Below are 21295 nucleotides of genomic sequence, written 5' to 3'. Positions count from 1 at the left end.
AATTTCCCTCCCCCGGTTCCCTGAGGGCAGAGTGAGATGAATCATGGGCGTGACCTGGACCTTAAGAGGCCGCAAACACACCCTTGACTTCTGTTCTTTTATATTGTTTTAATGTTGTTTAGTGCCAAACCCTCATCAATCAGCTGCTACATTTCATATTTCATCATCTTACAGAGATGCTTATCTATCCTTATCTATTTTTTCAAGAGCAAGCGTTCTTCAGCCGAAAATAGAGAACCAAACATCCAGCATTTGCATAAATGAACATTTCTGGAAGTATTCTATGACTTTGGTCCTTTGATGGGAAAGCAATGGGCACATCCCCATTGCGATATCTGGTGGGCCCGAGGACCCCGTAGGTGCCCAGATTGTGTTGAATGGATGGGTGGGAAAGTGCCCCCGGAAGTAAGTGGCTGGCCGCAGTGTGGGGAGAGGCCAACAGATGGACCTTGACAGAGGGAACAGATAGATTCTGTGCAGGAAGGAGGTTTACTTGGTGTCTAGGACTTGCCAGCTGGGCGGGGCAGGTTTTGTGAGTGTGCAACCTATGCAGCCATACAGGGCCCCATGCTTGGTCTCATGTCTGTTGTCACCATCTTGGCATTATTTTTTTTTTTAAGTTTATTTATTTTCAGTGTTTTTTTTATTTTTGAGAGACAGAGAGAGACAGACAGAGTATGAGCAGGAGAGGGGCAGAGAGAGAGGGAGACACAGAATCCACAGTAGGCTCCAGGCTCTGGGCTGTCAGCACAGAGCCCGATGAGGGGCTGGAAGCCACAAACTGTGAGATCATGACCTGAGCCGAAGTCGGAGGCTTAACCAACTGAGCCACCCTGGTGCCCCAAGTTTACTTACGTATTTTTAAGTAATCTCTGCACCTAACATAGTGCTCGAACTCATGACCCTGAGATCAGGAGTCACATGCTCTTTTGACTGAGCCAGCCAGACACCCTCCCATCTTGACCTTCTCAACACTTTTTAAACAAGGGGCCTTGCATTTTCCCTCTGCCCTAGGCCCTGCACATTATGTCGCCGGTTCTGCTCACCAGCTCTGGTTCCTAGGCCCAGAGCCAGTTCTCAAGGCATCCTCTGGGAGAGTCTGGCAAATCTGGAGGTGAGACCGGGCGAGAGGGCATTCTAGAACCCATCCTGTGTGTGAAACTGGGATTACGGAGCCTGCTTCACAGAGAGGAGAGAAGACAAGGGTTGCAGGCTTTTCTCGAGTGAGGATCAGGTTGTGGAATTCACTGCCCTGGAAAGAAGGCCTTGCAGCTGCTCTTCAACAGATACCAGATGCCTCCGGTCCTCAGAGCCCCTGGTCAGCTGTCAGACTCCTGACAAGAAGTGAAGGTTTACAGGGATGGGGCAGATGCCTCCCTTGGGTGGGACAGGCAGAGCATGCCCTGGCTCCTGGGGAAACGCTGGTCTGGATGTCGATGCATGCACGCCCGGGTCTCTGAGACCTGGACCTGGATATCCACATCCCCGGGGCCAGCCTGGCCTGGCCCCCCTGCTGGAGGAGGTGATGGTGGCTCCCTGGAGACCGACTGTGAGAGGCTCCATGTTATCCACTGCAACAGGTGCGGTGAGGAGGGGAGAGCCCGAGAGGCCTGGCCAGACGGCACCGCCTTAGTCCGGAGACCCAGTTACAGCGCCCCGACGCCCTGGGGGTCCCCCAGGCAACCTGCTGCCAGCTCTCAGGCCCAGATGTAGGTCACTGCTTTATTTTGTGCACCTGCTGGTCTTTCTGGTCCCGCTGTGTCTTGTCGCTCACTTCTTCCACTCCAGATTTGAACCTTATCCTCTCTCCTCCGTGACTGGGACCACTTGCCTCAGTTTACCCATGTACTTTCACTCTCTTGCAGTTCGTCCTCAGTGGGCAGGATTGGGGTCTGTTTCCTACATTGTCCCTCAGTCACTTTGAACAAGGGGCCTCTCACTTTATTTTTGCATCGTGGCCCCCTAAATATGGAGCCGGTTCTGCTGATGTGCTCACCAGGGCAAGGAGGACAGGTACCGGGGCGCTCGAGATCAGAACCCGACGCGGGGCTGTGAGTGCTGGAGGCGTCTGGCAGCTCTGAAAGGGCAGAATGTCCACAGTCCCATGGGAATGCCGTGCTGAGCGCCTACTGTGTGCAGTGAGGGTGGCGGTGCGGGCCGGGCCGCTGCAAACAGAGGCCCCTTTCTTCCTAGGGTTTACCCAGGGGAGCGTTTAGAAGTAGGACAAAGCCTGGCGGTCCAGGGGCCTCCCCGCAGGAGTGGGGAGAAAACCGGGGCGGCGGGGAGCGGAGGAGGGGCGTCCTCCCGTAGGGCGCAGACGCCGCCCCGCCTGGGTCGCCGGCTCCGAGAGCTGAAAGGGCCTCTGTGTTCTGTCCCCCGCCTGCCCGCCGGCCAGCAGCGGCATTTCCTCCGCTGCGCAGACCCCGGAGGCTCCGCAGCCCCTCTGGGGACAGACACAAATAGTTCCCGGCCCAGCTGCCCGGCCAGTTACCTTGGGAACCAAACTCAATCGCATGACGTCACCGGGCCGTTGCGTAGCAACCGGCGTAGACATCACCCGCCGAAGGCCCCCGCCCGGGCGCTGAGGCCTCGGTCGCCAGGGACACGGCGGGGCGGGGCGGTGGCTGTCCTCGCCGCCCCTCGCCCGCCGGGCCGCGCCCTCTGTCCCGCCCCGGAGCTGTTGCCCACCGCGCGCCCCCGGCGGAAGGGGACCGGCCCCAGCGGAGGAAACGGCGCCTGCCCGCGAGGGCCCCGCGTGGCCTGAGTGCGACCCTCAGCCAGCCGGCGTTTCTCTCGCAGAGAGAGGCCTTTGTTTGCCGTCACCCCGTACTGACTGCCCCAGTTTTCCGCCCGTCTCGTTTCTCACCAGGCCCCACAACCTGGGCTCCTGCTCTGGCCACGAGGAGCAGGTGGCGGTCGGGGCGTTTTCATCCCCCCCTCCCCCCCTCGGTCGCCCAGGAAATCTCTCGCTTCGCTTGGCCACCTGCCTTGGGGGAGGAGACACTGGGCCCTGCTCACGCCACTCTGCTCCCATCCCTGGTTCGCTCTCCCACTCCCGTGCCTTCCCCTGACGTCCGTCCGTGTGACATTCACCTCCTTGCCCTGGCTGCAGTCTGAACCGGCCGCCTCTGGGTGCGGGGAGTGGGGAAGGAGGGGCCTGTCTGAGCACCTTGCGCGGAGTCTGGTGCGGGCCCTTGTCAGGGCTGCAGCATCTCCCGTCTCTGTTTCACGTCAAGGCAGACAGTACAGTGCTGGAAACCCAAAGCCCAGAACCATGCGGGGGCCGGCAGTAATCTGCCACCATGCCCTGACCTGGTCTGCCTCAACGACCCCTCTTGGCCAAGGGTAATCCCAACTACCTCCTCTTGCTGGAGGGCCTTGCTTATCTTGTTCAGGTTCGCTGTGGTGAAGGCCATCTGTGGGAGGAGTTTTTCCCTCACCCCAACTGGATTTTGACAAGTCCTAATAACATGCAGGTGGCCAGAAGCAAAATCAGGCGTTGCAAGTGAATCCCTTTTCCTCATTGGTTGATATTTAAAATTTAGAGATGCAAAGGAATTTTTTTTTTTTTTTTTTTTTTTTTTTTAATTCGTAGAGTTAGAGGGAGTACACTTAGAAGGCCTCAGATCTTTCCAAAGCACATGGTCAAAGGAAACTTGATTGTGGGGTCGAAAGGGTCACATACTGGGGGAAAGGTGATTATAATCTGCTGGGGGCCTTTAGTTGCAGAGCAGTGCGACCTGCAGTGAGGGACCTAGGAGAGGGGACAGGCTTCCTTAGCCTCCTCTCCCTCCTCTCTGGAGGGACACAGCTCCGGTGCTCCGGCGGTCCCGGGAACTCTGCGTGAGGAAGGCCCTTCCAACATGTGATCCAGGCTAGGTTAACCAGAAACACTGACCCCTAGGATTATCAGGCAGGAGCAGGGAAAACAGAACTTTCCTCTTAGTCTCGGAAGTACAAGCCTGTGGGACTCCAGGCGCTCCAGGAGCCACGTTCCCTGCAAGGAGCAAAGCCTGGAGGAGAGCAGAGTTGCCAGGGGAGGTAGGGGGCATAAGCAATGGATCCTGGCAGCTTTGAGTCCCTGCACCGGGCATCTCCAAGCCAGTTCCTTCCTAGCCCTTCTCTACCTAGCCCATCAATCTGTTTGTGCCTAAGTAAGCTACTTGGGGCTGGTTTCTGTCAACTTTCCCAATTAAGAGACTCCCGATCAATACACACAGACAATGCAGAAAAACCCCACAGAAGGGAGAAAAACTGACGTTTGTCACATGCACCATTAAATGCTATTTTAAAAAGATGCATTATTGATTTTAGCATCCCTGTGAGGCAAATGGGAGACCCATTTTATAGATGAGGAAACAGGCTGGAAGACAGTGGGACCTTCATCTAGTGCCTCAGGGTCCACTTGAGGGCTCCACAGGGTGGGCCGGCCGGCTTCTAGGTGCAGGTGCAGGGGGTACTGCTCTTCCAGGGACCCCTCAGCCAGGCCCAGCCCTTGAAGGCCTTTGCCATGGTGGGATCCTTTCTGGAGGACTCTGGGCCTTCTGAGGTCTGAGTCATAGAACACTGTTCTACCAACGTTGCCATGATGTTGGGCTCTGGCAGTGACTCCAGCTGGAGGGTCTGTCCTCCTCTGTCCTCCTGCCTTTGTTCCTAAGATCTTCCTAGGGACACATTTCCAGCCTGAGTCAGCTTGATTGTTGGTACCTTAGGGTTTATTCTGAACATTGATATAATAAGAAATATATATTTGGACTCTTCCTCGCCCCTGCCGGCTTCCTGGCAGAGAACTTCTAAAACTCTTGGAATTTCCTGAGTGGTAGGGGTGAGAGGAGCATCTTTTGTTATTCATAATATGCCCCTTTCAGGGGTGTCTGGGTGCTCAGTCGGTTAAGTGGTTAAGGGTTAAGCGGCTGACTTCACCTCAGGTCATGATCTCACGGTGAGTTGAGTTGGAGCCTCACGTCAGGCTCTATGCTGACAGCTTAGAGCCTGGAGCCTGCTTCAGATTCTGTGTCTCCCTCTCTGTCTCTCTGCCCTTCCCCTGCTCATACTATGTTTCTCTCTCTCTCTCAAAATAAACATTAAAAAAAAAAACAACAATAAATAACTAAAAAAAAAAAAAGTTGACACTTTCAGCAACCCCTCCCCTCCCCTGACCTCTGGGGAGAGGAGAGGGACTGGAGGTTGGGTTAATGGCTAGTGATTTAATCAGTCATGCCTACATAATGGAACTTCCATAAAAAACTCTAAACAAAAGAGTTTGAAGAGCTTCTGGGTTGGTGAAAACATCCACGTGTCAGGAGGGTGGTACACTCTAACTTCTGGGAGACAGAAACTCTTGTGCTCGAGACCCTTCTGGACCTTGCCGTATGTATACCTCTTCATCTGGTTGTTCATTTGTATCCTTCCTTATATCCCTTACAATAAATCAGTGATCCTGTCTTCCCGAGTTCTGTGAGTTGTTGTAGACAATTATCCAACCTGAGGAGGGAATGAGGGAATCCCTGATTTGTAGCCACATCAGACAGAAGTGCGGGTACCTCGGGACCCGCTACTTGGGATTGGCATCTGAAGTGGGGCAATCTGTGAGACTGAGCCCTTAACCGCAGGGTTTGGGCTAACTCAAGTTAGTGCCAGAATTGAATTGTTGGCCACCCAGGTGGGTGTCTGCAGGGAATTGGAGAACTGCTTCGTGTGGAAAACCCACGCATTTGGTGTCAGAAGTGTGTGTGAGTGGAGAAAATTTTCTTTTAAACCCCCGCTTCGCTCAAATCCCCCAGGGAACATTGTCAAGGCTCAGCTTTGGGCCCTCCGGGCACAGGTCAGTGGTGCCTTCTCTCCAGCAGAGGGCGCACTTCCACTCTTAGGGACTAGAAGCTGAAGATCCAGACAGCCTAATGTACGTACGGGGCTTCCTTCCAGCCCAGAGAGGATCCAGTGTTTCATTTAAATAAGTAAATGTGTACTAAAGACCTTAGTTTACCTTTACACCTTGTTACATCCCACTGTGGGAACTGCCCTTATCTATGGTCACTTTCTTTTGGAGACACTCTTTCCTGGATAGAATCTGTGCCTCACCCAGCCAAACCTATAAACTTGACCACAAGCACATGGTGACTTTAACCAGTTAGACAAGTGGCTGTAGACTAAACAATATTATTGTCCTTACAAAACAAGTAAAAGCACTGACAAAGATTTCGCTTTTTTTTTTTTTTTTTTACTATTCTCAGATGGCACTCAAATTTCTTAACTTTTCTCACAATGAAGATTCTTTTTAAAAAGATCTTTGGGGGTACCTCGGTGGCTCAGTCGGCTGAGCCTCTGACTCTTGATTTCAGCTCAGGTCATGATCTCACAGATGGTGAGTGTGAGTCCCACATCTGGCTCTGCCCTGGCAGCCTGCTTGGGATTCTTTCTCTCCCTCTCTCTGCCCCTCCCCTGCTTGTGCTCTGTCTCTTTCTCTCTCTCTCTCAAAAATAAATTAATAAACATCATAAAAAGATCTTTGAACTTTTCCACAGTTTGAATTGTAGGTCCTCCCCCACCTCTCCGCAACGCGCGCGCACACACACACACACACACACACACATCTCCGATGGGAAAGAAACGGCCTGTGGTCACAGGTTGGGTTCTCTGGAACACAGGCTCTGAGCCAGAGTGGGCGGAGGGGAATGGAGTCTATAATGCAAACCCCAGCTCACCCCGGCCAGCCCCATGGGCACTCTGGGAGCTGGAGTTGGACAGTTGGCCTTAGAGTCTGGCACGGACCTGGCCACGACGATGGGTGGCGGCCCTCTGAAAGGGGGTCAGCACCGAAGGCTGGGCACTGCCAGCGCTCCCAGCAGCTGGGGGGACAAGTCCTTCATTGAAGGAGATTGGGTGGCCCATCACAGCGCCCACCGTGCCCCAGGGAGAGGCCACAGTGTCTCTTATGCTGCCTGCCGGGACTCGTTGGTGCCCTTCCCTTAGCCAAGCCCCTGCCGGGCTCAGATGTCGGGATGTCGTGTCTGCCCCGCTGGCTCTTCGCCCAGCCTAAATGTCTCTTTAAGCAGAACTTCTGCTTACAGACGGGTCTCTCAGTGGCAGCACACACCCAGAAAGATGGTTGTTGATCCTGGAGAAGCACGGATGGTTGTCAGGTGTTAGCCCCAGCGCATAAATGAGAAAGAGCGAGGGGGCGCTAGCTTTTCAGGGGTGAATTAATAACTTTGTCTATGCCTGAGTCCTCACCATCAAAGAATACATACAGCCACCCCATTATTCTGATGACTACTCATTCTTTTCCCCCTTACAAACCACCTTCCGTTCCCTCTCCCTTCCCGTAGCACTCTCCTTGTTCAGTTTTCATCCATGGCCGTGATGGGCTGGACCACTCCTGCTTGCTGACCTGTGTCCTAGGAACGGCTTCCTCTTGCCTGTGGAATGGGGCCTTTCCTTTCTCACTCTGGCCATCTTATCCGGAGCTGCGGTGCACCCACTTCCATCCGTGTTGGAGTCCTCAGCCCCCATGTGCAGCCCCTGACCTTTTCCCCAGGTGTCTTAGCACCTGAATGCCTGGGGGAGGGGGGTTCCACCTACAGAGGAGACGTGTTGCCAGGAGGATTTGCCAACACAACTGTTTATCCCGCAGCAAAGAGGGAGCTGGAAGGAATGGGGGAAGTCTGCCCTTGGCAGGAGCTGCACAGAACCCTCTGTCATAATAATCACAATGATTGCTAACACAGAGCGCTCAGCTACGCGCCAGGCGCTGTTCTATGCACTTGACTCCTTAGCTCATGTAATCCTCAGAGCAGCCCGATGCAGTAGACACTGTTATTGACATTTTACAGATGAAGAAAACTGAGGCACAGGGAGATGAGTTAGTGGGACGCAGAGCAGGATTCGAGGCAGCCTGGCCCCCAAGGCCACCCTCTTTACAATGCTGCGGCTCTGACACACAAAACGGGCCCAGCAGCCCTTCCTGTGGGGGAACCTCCACGACGGGGCTGACCCCGCCTCCCCCGAACCCCACCCCCGATGGACGCGAGGCCCAGGCCAGGTATTTCATTTCCAAAACCTCTGTGATTGGTGCGAGAGAGAGCAAGGGAGCCAAGCCGGGCGCTGTCCTCCTTTGGGCCTCTCCTACTGGAGCTCGCGAGAACAAGGGCCTCTGTCTTTCCGGGAAGGAGGTGAGCGCCTCTGAATGGAGCCAGCACAGGCGGGGCGGAGCTGCAGAGACAGCGCCTTGAGGGCCAGGCTGAGCCCAGGGCCAGCCGCGCGCCCCTTGGCGCTCGTGCCTTGCATCTAATCCCTTCACCTGATCTGGGTCGAGTTTGGTTTCTGTCCCTTGCAATCTTTCATTCCCTCGCAGTCTGGCTCTATGTGGTGCCTCCAGACAGCGGCACTTGCCGGGCTCAACTGTTGCTCTGGGCTCCGGTCAGGTTGAGCTGCTCCCCAGCTAAGCAGGCCTCACACCTGCCCCAGCTTTTGTTCCTCTCCCCTCTGTTGGGGTGGACGCTCCCTTTCCTCTCTTCCCAGGTCCGACTCGGTTGATTCTCCGGAAGACCCTGATTACTGGGATCTGGATCGACAGTCTTCCTCCTCCGAATTCTTTGCTCTCACTATGAGGACATCTCCTAGCTCACCTACAGCACGTGGCAGCTCCTTGAGAAAAGGGGGTAGACACGCCTGGTTTGTCTTGGCATCCCCTTGGGGCCTGGGGTGATCTGCAGGGGTGGGGTGGCAAAGGGGCGCCTCTGGGCTCAGGCAGGTGACATCAATCACGGATTGATGTCGCCCCAGGCCAGGGGTGGTCCCTCTAGACAGGACAGCTCGGCTACTGGTTGCTCTGAAGAAATAAGGCTCTTAGGTTTCTCAAGAGAAGCAGGAATATCTTTTTTTTTTTTAATTGTTCTTAATGTTTATTTATTTTGAGAGAGAGAAAGAGAGAGAGAGAGCATGAGCAGGGGAGGGCAGAGAGAGAGAGGGAGACACAGAATCCAAAGCAGGCTCCAGGCTCTGAGCTGCAGCACAGGGCCTGACACGGGACTTGAACTCACGAACTAAAAGATCATGACCTGAGCCAAAGTCTGACCCTTAACTGACTGAGCCACCCAGGTGCCCTGGGGTTTTCCTGGTTTTAAATCTGAAAGTCCCACCTCCCAGGAACCCTCTTAGTTCAGACCAACCCTCAGGCAAACACGGATGGTCGGTCACCCTACTAGATCCCTGTTCCCACCAAGTCCCCAGACTGCTGGAGGATAATCATGGTGGCAGCTGAACTGTGTGAGCTTGTTAAGTGCCAGGCACCCTGTGTTAAGCCCTGCATTGTTCCCCTCATGCCTCATAACCTCTTCATGATGTGGATTCGTTATCCATCCTGTAGGCGAAAATCAGAGGTTCAGAGGGCAAACTGACTTGCCCAGGATCAGTAAGAGCCCTGGGGTGTGAACCCCAGTTCACACTGGTCTGACTCTATTCTCAGTCCCCTTGGAGAGCCCAGCAAGGCCCTGGGGAAGGGTCCGGCCTCACTTCCTCAGGAACACACTTAGTGGGTGGGGGTCCCTCTAGGATCAATGTTTGTAAGTCTGAGACCCCCACGCCTGGCCCCCCAGCCCTGCCAAGCTCTTCTCTTTCTGGACTCAGCCTCCAGCCCCTGAATCGGACAGCCCGGGAAGCCTCGGGGGACACCTTTCTGCGCTTAGAAAATAAACGCTCACCAGTGATTTATTGCCTGATCTGGGGAGAGCCAGCCCGGGCAGGGGTGGGTGAGGCAGCAGGGGCATGCGGGTCCCAGGCTCTCGGGAGGTTGCTGAGCCGGTCCTTCGGGGCTCCCTTCGTAGCCTCTAGTCAGGGTCTGGTCTGGCAGGGGCCCGGCGTGGACTGAGGTGGCTGATCAGGTAGCGCATGGCCGAGCGGATGCCCCCTACAGTCCTCTGCTCCATCGTCTCCAGCATGTGGGTGACAGAGCGCAGGGCCGAGCCAGTCCCTGTCATCAGCCCAGAGGAGAAGGTGTTCCCCAGGATGCTGGAGACGGAGCGCAGGCTGGGCCCGCTGCTCTGCAGCACGTCTGTCTCGGAGCTGTGGCCAGAAGCCAGGAAGGCCGTGGCCATGCCCATGGTGGTCTCAGACCACACTAGGATATCTGCCAGGGAGCTGATGGACCCCTCACCTCCGCCCAGCAGGCTGGTCATGGAGCGCATATAGCTGTTGTCCTCATTGGCCATATAAAGGCTGACGTCCAGGGGCCTCCTCCCCGGGGCCACCTCGCGGGGGCCAGGTGAGGGGGGGGCACTGCCTCCTCGTGGGGGCGGGAGCTGCTCAGCCTGCAGATATTCTGAGCCGCCCACCAAATCCTCCTCAGTCCCTCCCTGGGACTCAGCGGCAGTCGAAGCTTCAGTGTCAGAGTTCAAGGTCTCCGGACCCTCAGGTTCCCCCTCAAGAGTCCCTCCTTCAGCGGTGGTGGTGGTGCCCGTGGTCTCAGTGTCCTCCTGACCACCCGAGTCTGCAGAGCTCACCGCGGGCTGAGTGTCCTTTCCGGGGAACTGTGCCTTAGCAGCTGCCATAGTTGGAGCTAATTCTTGGTCACTGTCCGGGGTACCTGACATTTGTGGGGTCTCTTCTTCCCCCAGGGGGTCTCGTTGGGAGGTCTGAGGACTCAGAGACATGCTTGCATTTTGCACCATTCCCTCCCACGCTGGGTCCTGGGAGCTCGTGGGCATTTGTGGAGCGTTTGAGGCCTGGTGGTCAAGCAGGGCCGTGGCCTCCTTAGGCTCCTGGCTGTCCCCTACGGCAGCTTCATGCTTGTCCTTGTCCCCAGATTCTGAGGAGGACTTGGAGGTGACCTGCTCAGTGGAGGCCTGATCTACATCCTGCTGTTCAGGCGATACGGTGGCACCGTTAGCCGTTGGGACATCTGCAAGGAGGGGGTCCTGACTTTGGGACCCCACTGTTGAAGTGTCCGTGGGCCTGCTGTCACCATGTGTGGGGATGCTGGGAGCTCTGGCCTCCCCCGAGGGTGAGGTGGTCATCTAGGCCCTCTGTCACTTGTGCTGGTTGAGGGAGTGGCCACGGCCCTGCGGGGCCAAGTTGTCCAGGTGGTGAGGTCACAGGGGGGCTGGAGGCAGCTGGCGATGTCATAGGTGCTTGCACCGCACGGCTCCTGAGCCTCTGGAGTGGCCGCCCTAGCGGGCTGAGTTTGCAGGAATATGAGGAGAGAAGGGCAAATGTTTTGGGGAAAAGTGGACGTGTGTCTACAGGTGCAGCTGCTGGCGCCCACAGGAGTCGTGGGACACAATGTCCGTTTAATAAATGTTGTAAGGGGCCCCCCTGGGCGACTCAGTCCGTTAAGCGTCCGACTCTTGATTTCGGCTCAGGTCAGGATCTCAGGGTTTGTGGGATCTGGCCCTTGTCAGGCTCTGTGCTAACAGCTTGGGATTCTCTCTCTCCCTCTCTCTCTGCCCCTCCCTCACTTGTTCTCTCTCTCTGTCTCTGTCTGTCTCTGTCTCTGTCTCTCTCTCTCACACACACACGCACGCACGCACACACAGAATAAATAAACTTTAAAAAAGTAAATGAATGTTGCCAGGAGCCACCTCCAGCACCTCTCTGTCCACACTGGTGACTCGGTACCCTGATTTGGCCCGTCCTTCTGCAGAGAGTCAGTTTCCTAGCAGTGGTGAGTAGAAACAAATGAGGCTAAGGGCCTGGGCAGCTCCTAGCAATGACTGTGTTTGGTTGTGGGGCACCATAGACTGAACATTTGTGTCCCACCCCAAAACTCATAGGTTGGAGGTTATTCCCCAGTGGAATGGTATTTGGAGGTGCGGCCTTTGAGAGGTGCTTAGGGTCATGAGGGTGGAGTCCTCGTGAGTAGCATTGGCGCCCTTATCAAAGAGGCCACACGCGGCTGCCGGGCCCCCTTGCTCTATGTGAAACGCAGCAAGAAGGAGGCAATCTACAAACCAGGAAGCAGGTCCTCACCAGACACTGAACCCACCCATCGCTGGATCTTGGACTTCCCAGCCTCCAGAACTGGGAGAAATAAATTTCTGTTAGGGTGCCTGGCTGGCTCAGTCAGTGGAGTGTGTGACCCTTGATCTGTGGGTCGTGAGTTTGAGCCCCACATTGGGCATAGAGTTTACTTAAAAAAAAATCTGTTGTTTATAAGCACACCCCACTGCCCCAGTCTGTGGTGTTCTGTAATAGCAGCCCAAAGGGATTAGACAGAAATTTGCACCGAAAAGTGGGGGGCTGCTGTAGCAAATACCTAAACACGTGGATGCAACTCTGGAACCGGGGAACGGGCAGAGGCTGAAAGAGTCTGAGCCCACGCTCACAAAAGTCTCCACGGCTCTGGAGATCTTTAAGGATGATTCTGGAGAGAGCTCAGAAAGAGAAGGAGAGTTCTGGAGAGAAAGCCTCAGTCTTCCTAGAGAACCCCTAATAATCCTGAACCACGTGTTGGGAAAAATATGGAAGGTAAAGACATTTTGATGAGAGCTCAAGTGGAAACAAGGAACATGTTACTGGAAACCGGAGGAATGGCGATCCTTGTTATAAAGTGGCAAAGAACTTGGCTGAAGTGTATTAGTATCTTCTGGAAGGTAGAACTTAACCTGTGAGTGGTGAAACCGGAAGAAATTGAAGCAGTTTCTAAGTAAAGTATTGAAGGTGCAGCTTGGCTCCTCTTACTGTTTAATGTAGAATTCCAAAGGAGAATTGTTAAGCTAAAAGAACTAGAACTTAAAGATCTGGAACATTCTCGGTCTATCCATACTGCAAAGAATGAGGTGTGTTTGGATTTTTATGGTTTCGGGTCTCGCATTTATTTTTTTCTTCTTTGTTAAGTTTGTTTGTTTGTTTGTTTAGAGAGCACAAGTGGGTAAGGGGCGGAGAGAGAGAGGGAGAGACAGAATCCCAAGCAGGCTCCGTGCCATCAGTGCAGAGCCCAGTGCGGGGCTGGAACTCACGAACTGTGAGATCATGACCTGACCTGAGATCAAGAGTCTGATGCTTAACTGACCGAGCCACCCAGGTGCCCCTCGGGTCTCACATTTAGATCTTTAATCCCTCGAGTTTATTTCTGTGTATGGTGTCAAAAGGCAGTTCGGTTTCGTTCTTGTGCACGTAGCTGTCCAGTTTTCCCAGCACCATTTATTAAAGACGCTGTCCTTTTCCCATCGGATATTCTTGCCTCCTTTGTCGTAGATTAAGTGACTCTGGAAGTATGGCTATATTTCTGGGCTCTCCATTTTGTTGCATCGATCTATTTGTCTATATTTTGTGCCAGTACCATACTGTGATGATTACTGTAGCTTTGTAGTGTATCTTGAAACCTAGGATTGTGGTACCTCCAGCTTTGTTCTCCTTTCTCGAGATTGCTTTGGTTATTCGGAGTCTTCTGTGATTCCATACCAATTTCATTATTATTGGTTCTGGTTCTGTGGAAAGTGCCATTGGTATTTTGATAAGGATTGCATTGAATCTGTAGATTGCTTTGGGTAGGATGGACATCTTAAGATTTTTTTAATTTATTTTATTAATTTTTAAATGATTATTTATCTTTGAGGGGAGGGGCAGGGAGAGAGGGAGACAGAGGATCTGAAGTGGGTTCCGTGCTGACAGTGGAGAGCCGGATGCAGGACTTGAACTCACAAACCGTGAGATCAAGCCCTGAGCCGAAGTTGGACACTTAACCGACTGCGCCACCTAGGTTGCCCCTATATATTAATTTTTTTTAAACGTTTATTTATTTTTGAGACAGAGAGAGACAGAGCATGAATGGGGGAGGGTCAGAGAGAGAGAGGGAGACACAGAATCGGAAACGGGCTCCAGGCTCTGAGCTGTCAGCACAGAGCCTGACGCGGGGCTTGAACTCACAAACCGCGAAATCATGACCTGAGCCGAAGTCGGACGCTTAAACCGACTGAGCCACCCAGGCGCCCCCCCTATATATTAATTTTTTAGTATGCTCTAGGCCCAAGAACTCACGGGGCTTGAAACTCACGACCCTGAGATCGAGTCGCATTTTCTACCGACTGAGCCACCCGGGTGCCCCCATCTTAGCAATATTCTTCCAAGCCACAGGTATGGAACGTCTTTCCGTTTGGAGCAAGTGTGTTTGGGGAACATCAAGGGTGAGGCCAAGCGGTCCACTTGATATCATCAAGGCTGTCGCTCCCTTCGCCGGCCCAGAGTGGGAGGGCTGGTGATGGTGGGGTGCAGATCAGCACGGGAGGGGCTGCCGGCATGGGACCTGGGCGTAACTGCCTGGCCCAGCTGTACCTCGCAGGCTCCACTCCCTTCCTGCGCTCCTCGTGACACAGGATGAACAGTCCACATCTCCCTCCCCGCTCAACTGGGCTGGAAGGGCAGAGGATAACCAAGGATCTATAACCCCCCGAGTACTCTTCGGAAAAGTGCAGACCCGGGTCAACCTACTTGTGCTTATGCTCTTTGTTAAGGAGGGCGGTTGGAGTGGAAGCTTCCAGTCTCTTTATCTGTGCTTCCCCTGGGGTTGCCAGCTCACAGCGACTACTAACAGGCAGGAGAAGGAGCCAAGCATCCAAACCCTTCCAACTACCCCATCGTCTCTACGTAGGTATGCATCTATTGTTACACCCATTTTACACATGGGAAGCTGAGCCTCAGAGGGGACAAATGACTCATTCAAAGTCACACAATTAATGAGCACTGAATCTGGTTTTAAACTCTGTCTGGCTTCAGAACTCAAGCTCTCCTACACCATCTTATACCTGGAGGGGGGTATTAAAATATTGAATGACTGGCATGGTAAGGACACTGGATAATGCAGACAGAGGCCTACCGTAATCGCATCGCATCAGTAGGCAACAGCCGTTGTAACTTCTCCTCAGCCCCAGGCTCAGTGCTCATTAAGTATTTCTTCTCCCAACGAATACTCTGCGGCCTCCTCGGAGCTCACAGGGCAATCCCAAGTTTGTTGGGGAGGGAGGGACCAATTGGTACGGAACTTGTACCCTGTGAAAGAATCATGAGAAGACTGCTAGTTGCTCACCCCTCGTCACCCTTCTTCTTTAGTATCAGAACCTCCATTTTATTCAGCGTGGCTGTGTGCTCAGCCAAAAGAATATGTACCCAGCCTTCCCTGCAGCAAGGTAAGAGCTTCTGGCCAATGAGATATACAGAAGTCCTGAGTGGAATTTAGAAGGGATCCTTCGAAAAGCAGAACATCTTTTTTGCTCTTTCCCCCATTATGCCATCCTGCTATCAGGTGTGTGAAGGCCGGAAGCCCCGGCAGCTGTGTTGGTTCATGAGGTGACCTTGAGATTGGAAGGCCCACACTAAGATGGTGGACCACAAAAATAGAGGGAATCTGGGAGCCATGGTTTGGAGCCGCCATACCAGTCACCAGGAGACCTTTGCTATCCTCCTGAGCTCTTTATGTGAAGGAAAAGAGTCATATATATGCTCAGACTACTGTTATTTGGTTTTCCTTTCATGCAGCTAAATTCAATCTCCTCCAGTCCTGACAGTTATGAGATCCCTATGGGGCAGTTGTTCAGTGTTTGCCTGAATATCTTCCTGTCCTAAACAGTGAAGACCAGCGTACTGCACTGATTGCATGAGTGCCTGCACTGTGCAGGTGTTATTTCCCCAATTTACAGTGAGGAGACTGAGACTTAGAGAAACTAAGTGCACAGCACTTTGAAATGGCATCTGCCTGACCCTAGAGCTCCACCCCCCTACTCCTCCCTGTGCCCTGCTTCTAGTTAGTACGTTCTCGGTTCTTGATGTCACCTTGTGCACAGCCTGTGGGCCACTGAAGCTGTCAGGCACTCCTCGTAACACTGAAACCAAGCTCCTTGTCCTCCCCTTCCATTGGAATTCGATTAAAAAATTTTTTTTAAATGTTTGTTTATTTTTGAGAGAGAGAGAGAGAGTGCTTGTGAGAGTGGGAGAGGGGCAGAGGAAAGAGGGAGACAGAGGATCCAAAGTGGGCTCCATGCCAACAGCAGAGATCCCAATGCAGGGCTCAAACTTGTGAAATGCCAGATCAATGACCCAGGACGAAGTCGGACACGTAACTGACCGAGGCACCCAGGCGCCCTGGAATTCGATTTTTTGATTTGTTTGTTTGTTTATTATTTTTGGGACAGAGAGAGACAGAGCATGAACGGGGGAGGGGCAGAGAGAGAGGGAGACACAGTATCGGAAAACAGGCTCCAGGCTCTGAGCCGTCAGCCAGAGCCTGACGCGGGGCTCAAAACTCACGGACCCGCGAGATCGTGACCTGCTGAAGTTGGACGCTTACCGACTGCGCCACCCAGGCGCCCCTGAATTCGATTTTTGATCCTACATGTGGCATTTTACACTTACCCTTGTTAAATCTCACATGCGTTAAAAATCTGAACCAAGAAGGGGTGCTGGGTGGCTCAGTCAGTTGAATGTCTGACTCTTAACCTCAGCTAGGGTCTGATCTCAGAGTTATGAGTTCAAGCCTCGCGTTAGGCTCTATGCTGGGCACAAAGCCTACTTAAAAAAATAAACAAAATGAAAATCTGTGCCAAGGAAAGAAAAGTAGACTGAAGAGTGATTAATGTCAAAGAGTGGAGAGGAGTATTAAGATTTGGGGACAAAATATTGTTTATTTATGCATAAATATTACATAATATTGGTGTAGAACATCATGTATATTTATTCTGTTATACATAATATATATGTAGGCATATATAAAGAAAATATATTTAAAAGAGTTGTTCTCCTTAATTTAGTTTGAAAGTTTCTTACCTTTATTTTATTATTTTTTAAAAATATTTATTTTGAGAGAGAGAGAGTGAGAGGGGAGAGGGGCAGGGAGAGAGGGAGAGAGAATCCCACACAGGTTCCATGTTGTCAATGCAGAGCCTGACTAGGGGCTTGAAACCATGAACTGTGAGATCATGACCTGTAGCCAAATCAAGAGTTGTGTGCTTAACTGACTGAGCCACCCAGGCACCCCTTGCCTTATTTAAAATTTTTTTTTTTTTCAACGTTTTTTATTTATTTTTGGGACAGAGAGAGACAGAGCATGAACGGGGGAGGGGCAGAGAGAGAGGGGAGACACAGAATCGGAAACAGGCTCCAGGCTCCGAGCCATCAGCCAGAGCCTGACGCGGGGCTCGAACTCCCGGACCGCGAGATCGTGACCTGGCTGAAGTCGGAGGCTTAACTGACTGCGCCACCCAGGCGCCCCACCCCTTGCCTTTATTAAGCAAAGCTCAGATGAGGAAATTAGTCTAGAAACTGTTGCCTTTGATTTCTTTTCCATTCCTGTCTTGTAGACATAATGACTCTCCTATTAAATAAATAAATATTCTCATTTTAGGGTAACCCAGTTTGGGGACTATTATGCAACTATATAAAGCCTACATAGACACATGGAAAATGCTTAAATAATATTACTCTAAAAAGCAGGATACAGTATTTCATGCACACTATGTGTATTTGCCAACACTCTCAGCTGGGAGTAATGGAAACCCAATTCAGACTTGCTTAAGCTGAATAATAATAATATTATAATAATCATAAAGGCATTTGTTGGTTCACAGAACCTGTAAAGTCTAAGGGAAAATTTCCCTACCACAGGAGCCCCGTGAATAATGTCAAGATTTAGTCTTCTCTCTCCCTTTCTTTTTCTTCTTTCTTTCTTTTCCTTTCTTTCTTTCTTTCTCTTTCTTTCTTCTTTCCTTCTTTCCTTCTTTCTTTTCACTTATATTTGAGAGATAGAGAGAGCACGAGAGGGGAGGGGCAGAGAGAAAGGGAGACACAGAATGTGAAGCAGGCTCCAGGCTCCGAGCTGTCAGCACAGAGCCCGACGCGGGGCTTGAACCTATGGACCGTGAGATCATGACCTGAGTGGAAGTCGGAAGCTTAACAGACTGAGCCCCCCAGGCGCCCCTCTGTCTCCCTTTCTTGGCTCCCCTTTCTCACCGAGGCTAGATTTGTAGGAAGCTGTCCTCCGCGTGCAGGCTGCTGGCGGCTGTGGTCAGTTGCAGAGACGCTGTAGTTACGGAGTTATGGTGAACCTCAGGCCTGAGCCTTGTGGGCTCTTGTTCCCTTCTCTGAAGTGATCTCTACGGCCTGGGGACCACATCCCGGTTGGTCAGCCTGGAGTGGGGGCAATGGGGTCACCCCACTGAAGCATAAGGCCTCCAAGTGGTAGCGGAGTGGGTCCCTAAAGGATTTTGGGGTGCTGTAACCAAAAGAAGGCGAATGGATGCTGGGTGGGAAATACAGAAAAAACCCACTTGTATGGTGAACACAGACATGTGAAAAAAAAGTCTGTTGGGGAAAAGCCTGGCAGGAAATAAAGCAAATTGCCCAGGAGATAGTCTTTTTTTTTTTTTTTAAGTTTATTTTCAGATTTTGAGATTTTGAGAGAGAGAGAGTGCGAGTGAGCTCACGCTCTTGTGTGGTGTGTGAGTAGGGGAGGGGCAGAGAGAGAGGGAGAGAGAGAAAATCCCAAGCAGGCTCTGCATTGTCAGAACAAAGCCTGACACGGAGCTGGTACCTACGAACTGTGAGATCGTGACCTGAGGCAAAAATTAGGGAGTCGGATGCTTTAATCAACTGAGCCACCTAGGCACCCCCCACTCCCGAAGATATTCTGATTATTGTAACAAATCAGAAAATACATATCAGAAATAATTAAATAAAAGTAAATAACAGTAAAAAGAAGACTCACCGTGAACCATATGTGGGCTCAGCGAGTTGGGAAGTCTGTTACCCCAGCACATAGGAACTCTCTCACACACACATCCTTCAAACACACAGAAATGCTGGATTAAACACTGTCCACATGGGGCGCCTGGGTGGCGCAGTCGGTTTAAGCGTCCGACTTCAGCCAGGTCACGATCTCGCGGTCCGTGAGTTCGAGCCCCGCGTCGGGCTCTGGGCTGATGGCTCGGAGCCTGGAGCCTGTTTTCCGATTCTGTGTCTCCCTCTCTCTCTGCCCCTCCCCCGTTCATGCTCTGTCTCTCTCTGTCCCAAAAATAAATAAACGTTGAAAAAAAAAATAAATAAATAAACACTGTCCACAATAGGTTAACTGCGTAACACCGGTAGCGAAAAGGGTGCATAGCAGGGGGAGGCGGTCTGGCCCCAGTCCAACTGCAAGGATGGGCCTGACTATCTAAGCCATTTCCCTGAGGGGGTCCCTGGATCAGGCATAGGCCTTCATGCAATGCTAGCCATGGAGGCATGAGAGCAAGGTGAGTTCTGCTAGAGACCTTGAGAGGTTCCTCACTCACTAGGAGACCCAGGAAGAGGTAGTCCTCCTCTGCTCTTGTACGTGATCACATTTAGTTTGGCTTCTTGTAACCATGAGGGCACCCAGCCTGAAAAAAAGCCCCACGTAGAGAGTAGTGGAACCATGGAGATTATAGGAAAAGTAGAGCAAGCCTTGATCAAACTCTACCTGCAGCCACCCAGCCACCAGCTTTCCCACGATGGTGTGGTGATTTGTTTCCGAGTTGTTTCAGCAAATTGAGCGAGGGCTTTCTGTTACTAGCCACCAAAAGCGTCTTCAGGAATAGCATCCCTAGCCTGAAAGTCATCCAAGGAACTTGAGCTATGAGGCCCACCAACCCTGCCTCTCCAGAGCACCTGGATCCTCTGAATACCGTGGCCACTGCTCTCCAGTCATATCCCTTCTGCTAGGCTTCAGACTTCTCCACCCCAGACTTCTGCCCACACTGATCCAGAAATCACCCCATAGGGTCCCTCCCACACCTTTCCTTAGATTCCTTCCTGGCTTTGGCACTCATCTAGAGCCCACCACCACGGTAGAAACGCTGCAGGGCTCATCAAAAAAGGCAAAAAGCCGTCATTTCTCCCCAGAGTCTAACAGAACCATAAACCAATCTAGTCCATGGCCATCCATAGTGGGTTGAATTGTGGGCCCCCAAAGGTATGTCTTTATCCTAACCCCTGGAACCTGTGAATGTGTCCTTGTTTGGACAGAGAGTCTTTGCAGACATAGTTAAATGAAGGGTCTTGAGATCATCCAGAATTAGGGGAGGTCCTAAATCCAATGGCTAGTCTCTTTGGTTGTTGTCGTTTGTTTTGTTTTGTTTTGTTTTGTTGTGATTTTCAATGGCTAGTTTCTTTGTAAGAGAGGAGAAGTGTTCTGTGGTTTCTTAGGTTCTGTAAGTCTGTTTGGCATCTATCAATCACAGGACCACACTACTGGCCAGAGTATTTACCTCTCTCCTACAAGTCAGTTTGCCAGGAACTCTCCCTTCTGATGCAGGCGGGCTACCTAAGGCTGAGCCCCCACCTACCTTCTGATCTCTTGCACACCAGGCCGACATTGTCCCTGCCCCCAGGTAATCCCAGGGCCAGGTACCTGCAACTGGAGACACTCCTATAGCCCAAAGCCTGTGGGAATTATTCCAACTAGCCAGCCCTGCAGGGTTTACTCAGCCTTGCCTTGCCTTCCCCTTGCTCCTGTCTTCTGCCTCCTGACCACCACGTTTCCCATGCGGCCCTGTGTGGCGGGCACGCCCCTTCTCTCGGGGAGTGTAAGTAATGAAATTCTTTCGATGCGTTGACCTCTCTGTGTCATCTCTCGATCACCTCCATAACTTAAAATCCCCCGGGTACAAATGACCCAATACGGGAGAAGGAGAGGGAGGGCACGAGGACATAGGCAAGACGGCCATGTGAAGACAGAGCCGTGAATTGGAGCCATCTGAGGAACACCAGGAACCACCAGAAGCTGCAAGAGGCAAGGAAGGTTCTACCCTAGAGCTTTCAGGGGGTGCGTGTTCCTGCAGGCACCATGATTTTGGCCCTCTGGCCTCTGGAACTGCGAGAGAATAGCTTTCTGTTGTTGCGAGGGCCCCGGTTGTGGTGATTTGTGCCAGCAGCCCAGGAAGCTAACAGAGCAGCTGACAACGATGAGCAGTGATTGCCTCTTGACTCCACACACGCACAGCCACTGAGCTACTTACTCCTCCCGACGAGGCCCGTTGTAGGTAGCGTTATCCCATTTCTCGGGTGGGAAAAGCGTGGCTCAGCCGGGGCCAGAGCGGGGATGTGAGCCAGGCCGTCTGGCCAAGCCCCCAAGGCTGTGCTGCTAACCACTGGACGATTCTGTGAGCTGAGCTCGTGGAACCACCCTTCAGAGCAGGTCAGAATTTGCCTCCACAAACCTGTGCGTTCACACGGGGACCCCGGTCCTCTCCCTTCTCTCAGAGTCCCCAGGGCTGCCACCCACTCTCTGCACCTGCTGTGATGGGCACCTTCGCTGTGGTCACTGCTCTGGCTGTTGCCACCCAGGTGTGGCCAC

The 21295-nt window shown here is 52.4% G+C and overlaps 1 protein-coding gene across 1 annotated transcript; it reads right to left on the bottom strand.

The window, feature by feature from the left end:
- Positions 1 to 9698: 9698 nt before the first annotated feature.
- TEX44 (testis expressed 44) lies at positions 9699 to 11012 on the bottom strand. Its single transcript, XM_030325772.2, has one exon. The coding sequence runs from the start codon at positions 11010 to 11012 to the stop codon at positions 9828 to 9830; it is 1185 nt and encodes a 394-aa protein (XP_030181632.1). The 3' UTR covers positions 9699 to 9827.
- Positions 11013 to 21295: the final 10283 nt, after the last annotated feature.

Source organism: Lynx canadensis, chromosome C1, assembly GCF_007474595.2.
Source record: "Lynx canadensis isolate LIC74 chromosome C1, mLynCan4.pri.v2, whole genome shotgun sequence".
Lineage (NCBI taxonomy): Eukaryota > Metazoa > Chordata > Mammalia > Carnivora > Felidae > Lynx > Lynx canadensis.
This window is presented reverse-complemented; position numbering and strand designations above follow the sequence as displayed.

Coding starts and splice junctions, on each gene's coding strand:
- TEX44 (XM_030325772.2), bottom strand. CDS start 11,012: ATGACCACCTCACCCTCGGGGGAGGCCAGAGCTCCCAGCATCCCCACA.